At 43.5% G+C, this 14,092-nt stretch overlaps 1 protein-coding gene across 1 annotated transcript; it reads left to right on the top strand.

The window, feature by feature from the left end:
* Positions 1–213: 213 nt before the first annotated feature.
* LOC125948567 (DNA polymerase epsilon subunit 2) lies at positions 214–2,270 on the top strand. Its single transcript, XM_049674774.1, has 3 exons — positions 214–305; positions 370–1,603; positions 1,683–2,270. Exons 1-3 carry the CDS (start codon positions 235–237, stop codon positions 1,950–1,952), a joined length of 1,575 nt encoding a protein of 524 aa, XP_049530731.1. The 5' UTR covers positions 214–234; the 3' UTR covers positions 1,953–2,270.
* The last annotated feature ends 11,822 nt before the right edge of the window (positions 2,271–14,092 follow it).

Raw genomic sequence — 14,092 nt, forward strand, 5'->3', positions numbered from 1 at the left:
CCGAATAGCAAATGGTATGGAATGTGACCGCTTAATATTTAAGCGGCCACTTAGCGGCCAGTTTTCTGGATCGGCTACACAAAGTGTCCCCTTATGGGCCCCTTAAATACTTAGCGGCCATAGCGCATACCTCTTGCTATGCGGGTTTGACGTTTGAAACCAAAACAAAGCAGCGCCGTCAAAAAAGGGCGCGCGAAAAAGCAGAACAAAAAACAGGAAAAAACGGTTCTCGAGATGAACGAAATAACACGATTAAAATCGCAAATATCTTCACGATTTTCGATCGGCGGCTTCCAGATACGCAGGTAAGCGTTGTAGATGGATATTTAAACAAAAGGCAAAAGTCAGAAACTGCTCTTTCGTTTCCAGTGATGCGAGCACCTTTCTCGCTCAGCAAATCCAACCGCTGTCGGAGACGGAACGCAAAACGTGGATCACGAATGTGGCGAATCACGTACAGAGCCAGAACCTGGCCCAACCGATCGTCGAACGGAAACACATAGAACAGGCCATCAAGGAGGCCAGCAACACCGGCCTGGATGACGCGGAAACGGTGTTCCAGGTGATCAGCGCGTTCGAGGTGCCGTCGTTCGTTTACGTGGAGGAGAGGAAAAAGTTTTTGCCCGTACCAACTAGCACGAAGCTCCAGTTACTGGGCCCTCCGGATGCCAAGTCCAATTACCTGCGTGAACGTTATCTGATGCTTTGGCAGAAGACACACCGTCATGAGATGTTTTCCCACCGAAGCACTCCGGGTACGATTACCGGGACAGGCAAAAGCAAGCTAACATTACGAAAGGTAGAGAATCTGTTGTCCACTTCGAAGATGAACGACGTTGTGATGCTGGGACTACTGACACAGCTCACCGAGGGACGCTTTTACCTGGAGGATCCGACCGGTTCCGTGCCGATCGATCTCAGCACAACCGCGTTCTCGGCCGGACTGTTCTGTGAGGGTTGTTTTGTGCTGGCATGCGGCAAGTTTCGCGATGGTACGCTTAAGATCGAAGAGATTGGTTTTCCGCCACCCGAACTGGCAGCAAGCAGTCGAGCATTTTTCGGATCAGTCAATAGTTGGGGTGGTCCGTCGAAAACATTGCTAAAAAATTCACGCAACCTGGCGGAACTGGAAAAGGGGAACCCTGACCATAGTTTAATATTTGTTTCGGACTGCTGGCTGGACAGTGCGGAGGTGATGGAGAAACTGAAACAGCTGCTGAAGGGATACGACGATTTCCCTCCCGTTGCCATCGTGCTGATGGGACCGTTTGGCAAGCAACAAGACAATGTTTACGGACTAAAGAATCGCTTCCAGATGCTGGGTGAACTGTTAAGCACCTGCGAAAAGCTAAAAGCACAGACCGATCTTGTGCTAGTACCTTCGTGTGATGATCCGGCTGCTGCGAATATTCTACCACGGCCACCGATACCGAATGCAATTGCAGGCGAGCTAGTGAAACGGTATCCGCGTACCATTTTGGCCACCAATCCCTGCCGGTTACAATACTGTACGCAACAGATAGTTGTTTGTCGTGCCGATTTGGTGACGAAATTGTGTCGCAATACGATCCACTTCCCGAAACAGGGTCACTTGGAAGAGCATGTAAGTAGCGCATCGGAGTTACGGGCCACAACAGAGCTGATCATTCATCAGTCTACTTTTCTGTCTTCTCTTTTCCTAGTTTGCTCGTACACTCATCAGCCAGGGTACGTTGGCTCCACTACATCCGATCGCATTCCCGACCCACTGGAGTTACGATGCAGCCCTTTCGCTCTACCCTCTGCCGGATCTGGTCGTGATCGGGGATCCTTGCCAAGCATTTCAAACTACCGAACAGAACTGCACGGTGATGAATGTTGGATCGTTTCCGAAATCAAAGTTTGCCTTCAAGGTGTATTATCCATCGAACCGAACCGTGGAAGATTCTCAGATACCCGACGAGGACGATTGATCAGATACAACCATTTTCGGATGCCGATAGCATTTAGACAATTAGGACAGTTTTGTGCATAAATTGGGAGAATGATAAAATAATTTCATCAACAACTTGGATGTGCCTTGTCATACGTGTCTGCAGTGGTTCGTTCACTTGTTTAAACATTGTTGGATGATACGTGTTGCTCTCCGTTTCGTCGCGATGCCACTCAATGTCGTTTTGCCCGGTAGTTTTTATCTGCGAATGGTAAATTACGTGGCAATACCTTTGCGAGTCTTATGAATATAAGAAATGATTGCTTTAATGGAAACGGCTTTGCTTGGTGTTCTGCAGCTGGGGGCTCTAACGATCAATTACAACAAATTGGAGCGGTGCATTCAAGATTACATCGCAAAATAACTATTATCAATGATTACACGAATAATAATGATTAATGTTATTATGTACATTGCATAAATTTTCTATGAAAATGCGAATTTGAAATGAGTTATTGAACGATAATCTTATTTTGCGTCGTATTCTACAGCTCCAGAGAAGACCTTCTGCAATGTACTTCAACATTGCGGATGAGCAAAATTGCAAATAGATTTTTTTGTTGTTTTGCTAATTGTTTGATTAATCTAATGGCTCTATTGATACAAGTGAATACCTTTCTGAGATGTAAGTCAAATTTAAAAGGGGGAATCCTTCGACTATTGTCTTTCGGATAGTTTTGATTATGCTTCTCAAGTGTTTTGGAATGAAACAGAAAAATATTTTTCTGTCGGAAATTTAATTATTGCCGACGACACTCTTCACGAGTTAAGATAAGAAAAAATTGAGATTTTTACCGAATGTGGTCGTTACACGTGTTCGTTCACTTGATTAAACAATGTCGGGTGATGCGGTTTTCTCTGTTTGGTTTCAGTCCAACACAATGTGTTTGTGCTAGACGTTGCGTACTGTCGAAAGTATTGCGCGTGTTAACGCAGATGCAACACCTTCAATTCGAAGAAATTGTCCTTTATTGTCTGTTGGGGACAGTGAATTACGTGGCTATTTTCAATAAATTTTCAACAATTCAATGATAATTTGAAACAATGGCATTTGAAAAATATTACTACCTTGGTTTCTAATGAAATGTTTATCATATAAGAAAGATAGATATGTTGCCATTATCATTATTAAGAACACTTTGATTTTTCTCCGGTAACCTCCGAAATTAAGCTTCATTGCGATGTTGATGCTAAAATTGGGTATTGTTTTGAGGAAGATTACGCTGGCTATTGCACAAATGTCTAATCGGAATAATTTGGCATCAATAATCCGACAAACGCATTTGATACTTTGCTGATAAGTGATAAGCATTAGTAAAAATCAACCATCAGCTCATTTTTCGTTATAGCTTGCAAACCGACAGGCATTTCTGAGCATTCTAATTAAATTAAAAACATTATTTTGAAGTTTCAGCTATTACTCACTAAAAATAAATACTGGTACAATGACCATAAACAATATTGAAAAATGTTGGCCATAAAATGTTGAAGAAGGTGGAATGTAAATTAAGTTGAAGCATTCTTTTCTGAAAAATCTGTTCCTTCTGTACACGTAACTAAACAGAACTTCGCCGTGGAACATTCGTCACCGGTATAGTACAATCCAACACTTGGGTAAACATTATGCTTCTATCCGAGGTGTGAGCTGTCCATTCCGCGAAATCGGGAGTATACGTGTTCGATTGTGTGGCAGACAATTTTTGTATATAAATTGAGCAGCTTTCGTACGTTGAGTACCATTTGTAAGGAAGCATCCAGGAACACAAGTGATTCTTTCAAAATGAAATTCCTATCCGTGTTCTTCCTCGTCGTTCTGGCGTTGTGCTCGTTGATCGGTGGAATCAGTGCCGATGTTTGTGAGAACGACAACACCCGGGCCTGCGAGATGAGGTGCCGTGCCCTTGGACGCGGAAACGGACAGTGCGTCGAGCAAGTCTGCGAGTGCGACGAATAAAAGGAAGCAATCTGTTGGTGCGACAGTTTAATCCGGTATACGACACGCATGTAGGCATCTTACGCGTCAAAATGGATCATCAATAAAAGCAACGATATCTTCAACAACTTCACGGTTATTTGCATTTACTTTATCACCAAATCCCCCGTTCTCTCTACGCATAACTTACACCGCAACTCCAAACGGAACACGACTTCGTTGTACGGTTGAAAATAACCGTTTTCTTGCATTTTTACATTTTTTCGCCAATGTTTCCGCCGTTTTCTCATAATTGTGATGAAGATAAGCTTCAAAGCTATAACTCGCAATCGGAGAGCAAATTCCAGTAAAGGAGATTTTGGTAGCCATTTGTCATTTCTAGAATCTTTCGCGACAGTGTACAACCGCCAGGTCCGGGGTCTCCTCAGAAAATCTATCTTACACAACATTCGGATCACATGCTATGCCATTATTGACTGACGTGTTTTATTGTCCTCAATATACCGTAGTTTTCATACATTTGGCCCAGTTCAGCATCAATTATTTTGCGCAAGATCTCACCTTCAACTTCACTACCAAGTGCATGTTAACAGACTGTTAACAGAAGACCTTACTGTTAAATATTTAATACCATGTGTTGCTTCCATTAAATTTGTTTATAATATTCACTCTTACTGCCATTATATTAACCAGTTTCAGTTCGCCGCGACCTTCAGACTCATTTGTAATACTTATTTTATCAAAATTGTTGCTCAACATGAGTCAATGAACGCAATTTGATTTGGGTTTCGTTTGGCAACATTTTTCATAATCAAAGGTATCTCCCCCTTCAATATAATGTTGATGTGTTTTGCTGAAACACATTCGATCGTCATGTGGATCGACGCCATTGGTTGCTCTAGTTTCGTTGCACTGGAGTTCGTTTACACAGGTGTTAAGCTGGGGTTTTCCAATGCCATGTCTGCAGTACGTTCCGCTACAAACGCGATTGTCACCAACAAGCTGCTCGGCAAAATGAACAAGAACTTCTTAGTTCAATATATATCTTTTTATTTGAAAAAAAAAAACGGATTGAATCATTTTTCATTTTATCTTCAACAGAATGGATGTTTAGCTACTCGTAAAGTTTTCATTTATCGGGAATTGGTTCATAAATTTTGTCAACTACATCATGAGCAGCTGAAATGTCGTTCAACGATGGATGAAAACCAGAATGTATTAGAAACTAACGCAATTTGTTAGAAAATGGACGTTATCGTGCCTTACTCTAATGCCATCGTAAATTTAATAATAAGCCCGATGAGATAACCATCGTTCGACGCAGCAACGCATTTAACCACAGCACAGCAATCGTTCACAGCTCTCGAGTAGTGCCCATCGGCTAGTAATTTAAATTGACCACCGGCTTCGCCATTTTTGGTGCCAGCGAGCGGTCCTGGTCTGTTCGATAACCCGCGCGCGACCGAGCGAAGGTATTTTGTTATGAGTCCCAATTAGGCGCCCCCACTGAAGGATCTCATAGATTTTAATTAAAATCATAGCCCTGCTCCCACGGTAACCATAATTTGCCCGCCGGCTTGGCATGGCCCCATTGCCAGGGCCAGCTGCAATTGCACTTGAAATGCAATTAACAATGGCTAAGAGAACGAGAGCGTCCATCCATTGGGACGCCCGAATTGTCCAATAAATCACAAAACGCTGGTCGATGCAACCACCCGTCTAATCTCGTACTATCATTACAGTAAGGTGAACCGTTTGTTAATTAAATAGCGTCTTTTTTTTTTGCTTTCTGTTGTTGTTGCTACCGTTTTGCTGGATTATGCCAGCATTATGCAACCCGCAAGGTGCAGCCGGATTCGCACAATAAGGTAGGAAAGTGATCGCAAGCTGTGATACTAGTGTAAAAAGCAATGGTGCAACCACTGTACAGTGTTGAGTAAAGCAACGCATCCAATTCCAACGGAACATACGACTGACAAGAACGATGGAAATTCAAATTGAAAATGCATCACTAGTAGGGCAGGAAGAGCAAAACTTCCTTTGGACGATGGTGCCAAGGATGAGTCAGTTCTAACCCGCTTGTGACGCCCCCCACCCCACCCGGGGGCGATTGAATGTGAAAACAAAGGCGCAGAAACCTCCACCCCAAACCCTTTGCCTTCTAACGAACTCTGTATGACAACAAAACCATTATGAGTGGTGTTAGGGCAACTGCCAAGGTTGCCGTCGGACCAGAATTTCGTAGTTTCGTAGCCCACGAGAACGGAGCTCGCTACCAGTTCGACAAGAAATCCGCGTCCGTACTCCCGTTCACCCTGAAGCTCCACCGCTGGCCAGGAACCAGATGCAGGTCGCCTGCAATGCGTTCTGGGATTGGGAACGTCGACGTCGAGATTTAGAACAACATCTCGATAACAATGCCGCTGCGGATGCAACAGATGCATATGCCTGGTCCGTCGTCCGGGTGCTGTCGACGCTGCATAGTTAATTAAAGCTTTAGCCACAGCCACATGTAAACGAACACGGAACATCGTTCCCGGTTTTGCCGGTTATGAGAGAAGTTCGTGCTCCGCATATCGCCACAGCTACATACACGCACACACACACACATGTGTGTGAGAAGTTAATTTGCACGTGCTTCTGGACAAGACAATGCAAGAAGGGTCTGGGCGGTTCAAGCTAGTCGGTTTTGCTGCCAGCGCCTGATAATATGTTTGTAAGCAATGTTTGTAATTTATTGCAAGCAACTAGCAATCCGTCCTCGTATGCCCTACAGAGCGGTGGAGCGGTTGAGCTGTTGCAAAAACCCTGGGATTTGACATGTTAATTTATGATATTCCTTTATCCAGGCGCCTCAGTGTTGTGCTGTGCAGCAGCTTCCTCCTTGCACAGTGATCTTAGCAGCTACTCGATGCATGCAAAAGCTTGACCTCTGTGCAAACGGTGTCGACGCCTACTGGATCGTCACCGTTCTACTCTGGTCCAGTCATGGTTGCCCTGATCGGTAGCAGTTTTGCCGCCTAAAGAGAGCTTTGTAGGTGAGGTTTGAAGACACGAGTTTGGTTTAGACGTGTTCTTTCCATGCCCCGTTGGATCATCGACCAAATATTTCAATTTAAATTTATTTATTTTGAGATATTAGGTTGATGCTAGGTGCAGGCCGGCTAAGTGTACCGAGAAACCGCGCGATCTTCGTGACCGCCACCGTGGCTATCAGGTTTTTGGGGAAAAAACGAAGGACAGGAGGGCAGGAGCGAATGATGCGTAACCGAAAATCGGGTTTACGTTGGTAATGAACTGAGAAATTGAATATACTGGGCTGGAACAAATTGCTCCAGCCCGGGAAGCAATGGAGAAGCCCTGGCACGCACCGGGGCGGTCCTTAAAGCCGTCCCTTCGCACAGCAGCAATCTCGGAGGAAAATCCTCGAAATTGAAAACTTAGAAGAGGGCTTTACTTTATTTTTTTTCTTTTAACATTTCTGCCAAATATACCTACACATCTCTTTCCCCCACATATCCCCCACGAGTATTGCCATTTTTATTCACATTTTCTCGCTTATTTTCTTTTTGCTTTCCTTTACCTACCGCCGACACGCTCATACGGTAAGTGTTTCTTGGCGTTCGGTAAACAAATCATCCTCGCTGAATCATATCATTTCAGTGACTGCTTTCTCTCTCTCCTTCTCTCTCTCTCTCTCTCTCTCTCTCTCTCTCTCTCTCTCTCTCCTCTAGTCGCGGCATGTGGTGTATGGTGGCCGCACTTTCATGGTTCGATGCGTGGTGGCGTTGTGGTTGAGTGAATGTGATTTGCCGATTTGATAAGATTTTCGATTTTCAACCTTCCCCCCGCTCCACCTTCTGCTTCGTCTCCTTCTTCTTTTTCTAACAACTTTAACCCAGATCATGGCACGCGAGCGGGAGTTTTTTTTCGCGAATTCCCAAAATAGGGCCACAGCGGGCAATCGCGATAGGCAAAACAAAAAATGCCAAAGCGCTGGTTCCGAATTGACAAGGAAACAAGAGGAAGTGGCATCACCCCTTTACACCCCGCCTCTTTTCACGTGACGGCAGACGATAAAAATTTCAACAGATAACGAACCATCGATGACAGATTCCGGACCCGGTTATCGAAAGTTTGGTGCGGTTCTTGGCACCAAAGTTATTACTGCTTCCGAGGGCATTTCCGTCGCTTTTAGGCTGGTTAGGAAGCGGAGGCTACACGCGAGCTGCCACGCCGATCGGTGATGGCTACAGGAATCGGTTGGCGGTAAGTTTACTTATCTCCCAAGCGTATTGCTTTTGCGTATCATCATCACGCTGCTGGCACCGACACATGCTTGGGAAGGTTGTTGAACGTGCGTGCGAATCAGTTTGCGGTTGGGTTTTAAACAAATGGAGATAGATTGAGTGGTTGAAAGGCATCCCTTCTTCAAAGGGATGCTACAAGCATGTGAACAAGATTTCGGCGATCCTTTCTTCGTCTCTCCCGGGAGGCGTTCGAATGGTGGTGGTGGCGAGCCGTAATCGATATTGTATAGGGCCATCAATATTGGCATTTAACATCAGTTAGGAAACGATTTGTAACTGAAACGCGTGCCACGCCACAAATGTGCTAGTGGGTTTTGAGGATGTGGAATCCATCTTGGAACGGTTGGAAGCGGCGGTAAAGTATTTCGCTTTATAATTAGAGCAGACTACCACCACTATTAATCACCGTTGGGCTTTTTAGGAAAGATTATCTTGGGGTTTTCAACTAAGCCATTTATTGAGATTATCAAGAGATTGGTTGAAAATTTTCCCAAAGCACCGGAAAACGAAATTGTAAAATTTACATTTCTTATAAATGATGCCAGCATTTTAGGTGAATGCGTGTGACTTTTACTACCTTATTACTACCTTCTGGTACACAGAATTTCAATTATGATCTTGAAACATTCCAACTCGATGAGTCTATGAGAATAAATTAAATAAATTAAATAAGAAACTCTAAGTGCTATGGAAAGTATAAATTAATTTTAATTATAATATATCAGGTGTTGGTTTGCATGAATTGCGTATTAACTTAGGAAACGGTTTCGGTTCCATATTGCTATGCAGTTTTTCTATAATTCTGTTTCTTTAGAATCAATAACATTAATCGTGTGTTTTAAGTTTAAAATACAAACCATCGAATAATAAGATACCATTATATAGATTGAGCTTTGTATATTATTGTAATATACAGATTACACATTACAATCGTTTATATCCGTTGCTATCTCCGTAATGAATCTTTAAACACAAGTTTCAAAATTATTTGTATCTACGAGTTGTTAAGAAAAAGTAAAAACATTTCCATTTTATGACAAGTAAAGGAAGGTTTGTGATATTGAATTGCTCTAAATTTTACTAAACGTTCTGTGTCAAGGTCACCAGTGATAGTATATTTCTTTATCAGTAAGAACGACAAAAAGGAAACGTGCAGCGTCCTGGGCACGTATCATGAACGTTGGAAATCAAACAAAACTTTAATCAAGCGAGTTAGTGAAGCCGGTAGAAGAACCTGAATTAATAAACTTTATTCTTCACCACCGAATCCAGCACGATTGGCTTCCCGAGACAAGTTTGCCATCGGATGACTTTTACACCGTCACACAACACGAGCACCGTGGCTGCATCGAGCAGATTTCCTCTAGATGAAAACGTTCCCAGACCTCAAGACGCTACAGCGGCTCATTTCCTCGTTTGTCTTGTTTTCTACCAACCGATGCGAACTGAATTCGTCTCTAATTAGAGTATCTCCGGGGGTAAAAATGTTCATCGCTCATAATTTAAGCTATTTCCGAGCATCCCTTAGCGGCGCCAGCTCGCAGTCACCAGTGCTACAGCTTTGCCTTCCATCGACAAAGTTTTGTCAGTTCCGCCGGTGTCCCGGCGGTGAAGACAGAGAGAGAGGAACGCCGGTGGTGAACTTCCTGCTGGTACGCCCTTAGCTATGCTAAGCACTTACCGCACCGAAGAAAAAGAGAAACATAAAGCAGTGTAGTACTTTAAGGAAATAGTTTAATCTTGAGCCTCGGTGGTCGACGTTGAGGTGGGGAGAAAAGGGGTAGAAAGTTTGGCGAGAACTTTTCCTATGACCGCCTCAGGGCCACGATCAAAACACCTTGAGACGTGAACAACTAAAAGGTCTGTTAAGACGGCCGTCGCACGAAAAACGAGTAATGGAAGACCAGTAAAAACACCACAAAACATAAAACAAAAGTGTCTTTCAGTGCCAGTGGATGTCAAAGGGTCATACCGCTATTCGTAGGCCTCAAATGATGATGTTCGGCATGGGAATGATTAGATATCAGGAGAAGGATGATATTTTATCGGTCTCACGTCAAGCCGCAGAATCAAGATACAAGATGTTCTGGCATACTGGACACTTGATAAATGGTTCTTTCAGAGCAACAATATCCAAATAGTCGACCAAAGTCTTTATAAGTAGTGTTCATGTGAACACCATTCTGAAGCTGAAGTAACACTAGTGCTCCAGTTAAAATAATGCATGCGGGGATCACGAGAGGCAATTTTATCGTTCAAAACTCTCTCCTGAAAATTGAAGTCGCAAGTAAAATATCTCAAACTTACGATGCAGAGATGCTTTCCTCGAGCGACACGTTGAATGTTGCAGGCAACTGAATTCATAACGAGTGAGACGGTTATGCCAGAGTTCGTTTTAGAAGTGTTTGAGCTTGAGAGGAATAAATGCACACGCGGAATCGTTATCTCCTTAATAGCTAGTAAAATGGGATAAGTGGTTTACATTACACTTTGAGCCAATTAGTTCGACGCTGACTGAAGTTTGAGTTCTGTCGAAAAGGATACTACGCCTTAGCAACACATTGAGACGATAGATGGTTGTGTGGCGATGGATGCAATACTACATCATGCCGGGCCGTCTTCGAGATGGCCACTAATTAGTGGTGTTTAGGGCTAACTAGTTTGTCGGATTCATTTTAATTAGGTTTATAATGTTCCCGAATGGTATATTTGAAGCCAGACTAATGAAGTATTGCCAAACATGCATTCTTTCATTCAATCAAAATGATAGAATATTTTTTTAGAGAAATAAGCGGTCATGGTAAACATCGCGATCAACATATGAAAAATGAATGAAAAAATTATATAGGTCGGAATGGAATTTCTAATCTTTTTTACAGTTGAACTAAGAGGGAAACAAAAGAATATATTGAAAACTACAAAGAAACCGTTGGAATACTTTTTATATTCCAACAATTGTTACATTTCGTAGTTATTGCATATCAGAATTGCTTATGTTGCTCAGCTTTAGCTTGTATCTCATAATCATATTTGATCATTTTCAACCTTTCATAAACACTCAGGTATTTTGTTAAATTAAGCCTGTATAACAATATCACAATGATTCTGTGTTAAGATTAAGACAACAACCCGGGAATACCGCACCACACAATACATCGAGCATTAATTTTGCGAGAATTCTGAAAATAATATCCTACCAACACCAAGAAAAGGAAGTCACCATTTCATTTTGGTATACAAACGTTATATTAACCAGCTGATATGCGTTTAGTTGTACAAAGTCAGATTTACTACGACTAAGATGATTACAGATAGGTTTGATAAAGAAGTGCCACGTGTGACCAAATGTCATTCTTTCTTTTCGACGCACCTTTCAACGGACATTTAATAGCCTAGCCCAGCGCGCGGATAGTATCATGATAGATGATGAACTAACTGTTGCTCGCGATGACCATCCTTTTTGGCATGAACATTGACCGAGTCACTCGGAAGGATTCAGTTTCCCCTCCTTGGCCTTATCGTGCGGACATGCGTAGTCTCTACAGGAATTCGAATCCATAAACTCGTGTTTCCTCGCGATTCAGTTACTAGTTTCATATATGCTGAAGCTTGTGCTGCGTCTCGATTTGCAATTGAACTGACAATAAATGAAAACATTTTTCCAGGCTTTTCCTATAGGTTGCACAGAAAGGATATTTCGATTACCTTCACCCGTAGATTCTATGATGGTTGCCTTTTTCGCAGAAGAAACATCAACAAGCGAGCACGGGACCGTTATCATTTGCGCGCGTCTAGAAGTTTGTTATCTTATCGGCAACTTTCTCAATATTCGCGCACATACACTCGACGTGAGCTAGTTTCCGATGGTTGCTGTTCGCCTTTTCGCTTGTTTTTCTTTTCTGTTCGTTTATCTTTCATGTTCCGCCGGTTCTTGGACCATTTCGAAGCACCGGGATGGATTGGACAAGGGGGTGCATCGTAGCTAGACAAATTTATCTCAACATTTTCGATGAACGACCAACGCGAGGCCAGCACTAGAGCTTATTGAGTCTGTTCCTGTACTTGATTTCGTCGATCTCGTCCATCGGTTCGAATGGGGGTCTGCCTGGTACGGGTGGTACTGGTGCTCTCGCACCCATCCCGTACGGATGATGGTGATTGACGCTGATTCTGGGATATTTTTGACGGATTGCTTTGCTGCTGTTGTTGCTAATGCTGCTGACGCTATGGTGCTTCTGTCCCGTTCGGTTCTTCAGGTGTCGCTGCATCTGCTGGTTGTACAGGATATCCTGTACAACCAAATTGTTTGCTGCGTCGTAGTGCGATCGTACTGGCTGCTCGTTTGTGTTGCTGTCTGACGATGATGGACGTCTGCAACAGAGCAGACCACTAGAACGTTTAGCGGTACGGCCAGCCAAGTAGAGGTAGAGTGCAGTGGCACTGCTTAGGATAAGCAGCACCATCAGCACTCCGCTCAGCCCTATCCACAGGCCGGCTGATTCATCGGCTGACGGTATCACGATAGGTAGTGTCGTAGGTTCCCATGGCATTACTGTTGTCGCGTATCCGGTTGTTGTTTCTTCTGAATACACAGTCGTTTCATCCGTGACGATTGGCGTACTTCTTTGATCCACTGTCGTAGGTGAGAAGGTTGTCGATGTCAGTGTGGTAGTACTGGAAACACTAGCCGGAGTGGTGCTTGTGGCCATTGTTGTAGCTTGTGTCGTAGAAGAAGTTGTCACATAGCTAGTTGTGCTGGTGGTATCTGAGTATGCCGAGTTCGTTGTTGAGGTTGTATCAGGAATGGTAATCGTTATAATAGGAGTAGAGGTAGTCGTAGAAGTCACACTAGCTGTTGTTGATGTTGTTGTTAGTGATGTCGTTGGAATTGTGGATGTACTAGTAGTAGATGTTGTTCTTAAGGTGGTCGTGGTCGTCCTTCTTCGTCTTGTCGTAGTGGATCTTATGGTACTGGTTGTCTCAGAAGGATATTCTGTGGTCAGAGTAGTATCGATTGAAATCGGGATTGTCATCTGAGGGGTTGTAGTTAACGGTATTGGAGTTGTGGTGGTAGTAGAAGTAGTTGCTGTTGTAGTGGTAGTAGTTGGTGTTGTAGTGGTTGTAGTTGGTGTCGTAGTGGTTGTAGTTGGTGTTGTAGTAGTAGTAGTAGTAGTTGGTGTTGTAGTGGTAGTAGTTGGTGTCGTAGTAGTAGTAGTTGGTGTTGTAGTGGTAGTAGTTGGTGTTGTAGTGGTAGTAGTTGGTGTTGTAGTGGTAGTAGTTGGTGTCGTAGTGGTAGTAGTTGGTGTTGTAGTGGTAGTAGTTGTTGTCGTAGTGGTAGTAGTTGGTGTTGTAGTGGTAGTAGTTGGTGTTGTAGTGGTAGTAGTTGGTGTCGTAGTGGTAGTAGTTGGTGTTGTAGTGGTAGTAGTTGTTGTCGTAGTGGTAGTAGTTGGTGTTGTAGTGGTAGTAGTTGGTGTTGTAGTGGTAGTAGTTGATGTCGTAGTGGTAGTAGTAGTTGGTGGTGTAGTGGTCGTGGTAGGCCTTGTAGGGACGGTAGTGATTTCAGGCGTTGTGTAGAACTCATCCAGCATCATACAAAAGTCTTCAAGCACTAACGGATTGAAAACAGTGATATACTCGATAGCAAGCAGAGCCTCCGAGCTCATATCAGCCTGTAGCTGTATTCGTGCACGACGTATTTCACGCTCCACCTTCCCGACAAAAAGACTCCACGTCGACGTTTGGGCTCGCGTAGTCCAATTCTGCGCCAGCAGTGGATCGCCAAATATATCAATCTGATCCAAATCATACACCATAAGCGTCAACGAGCACGGATTCGTAAACATGAGCTGATAGATCATCCGTATTTCGGTAAACGAG

The sequence above is a fragment of the Anopheles darlingi genome, chromosome 2 (assembly GCF_943734745.1).
Source record: "Anopheles darlingi chromosome 2, idAnoDarlMG_H_01, whole genome shotgun sequence".
In the NCBI taxonomy this organism is placed as follows: domain Eukaryota; kingdom Metazoa; phylum Arthropoda; class Insecta; order Diptera; family Culicidae; genus Anopheles; species Anopheles darlingi.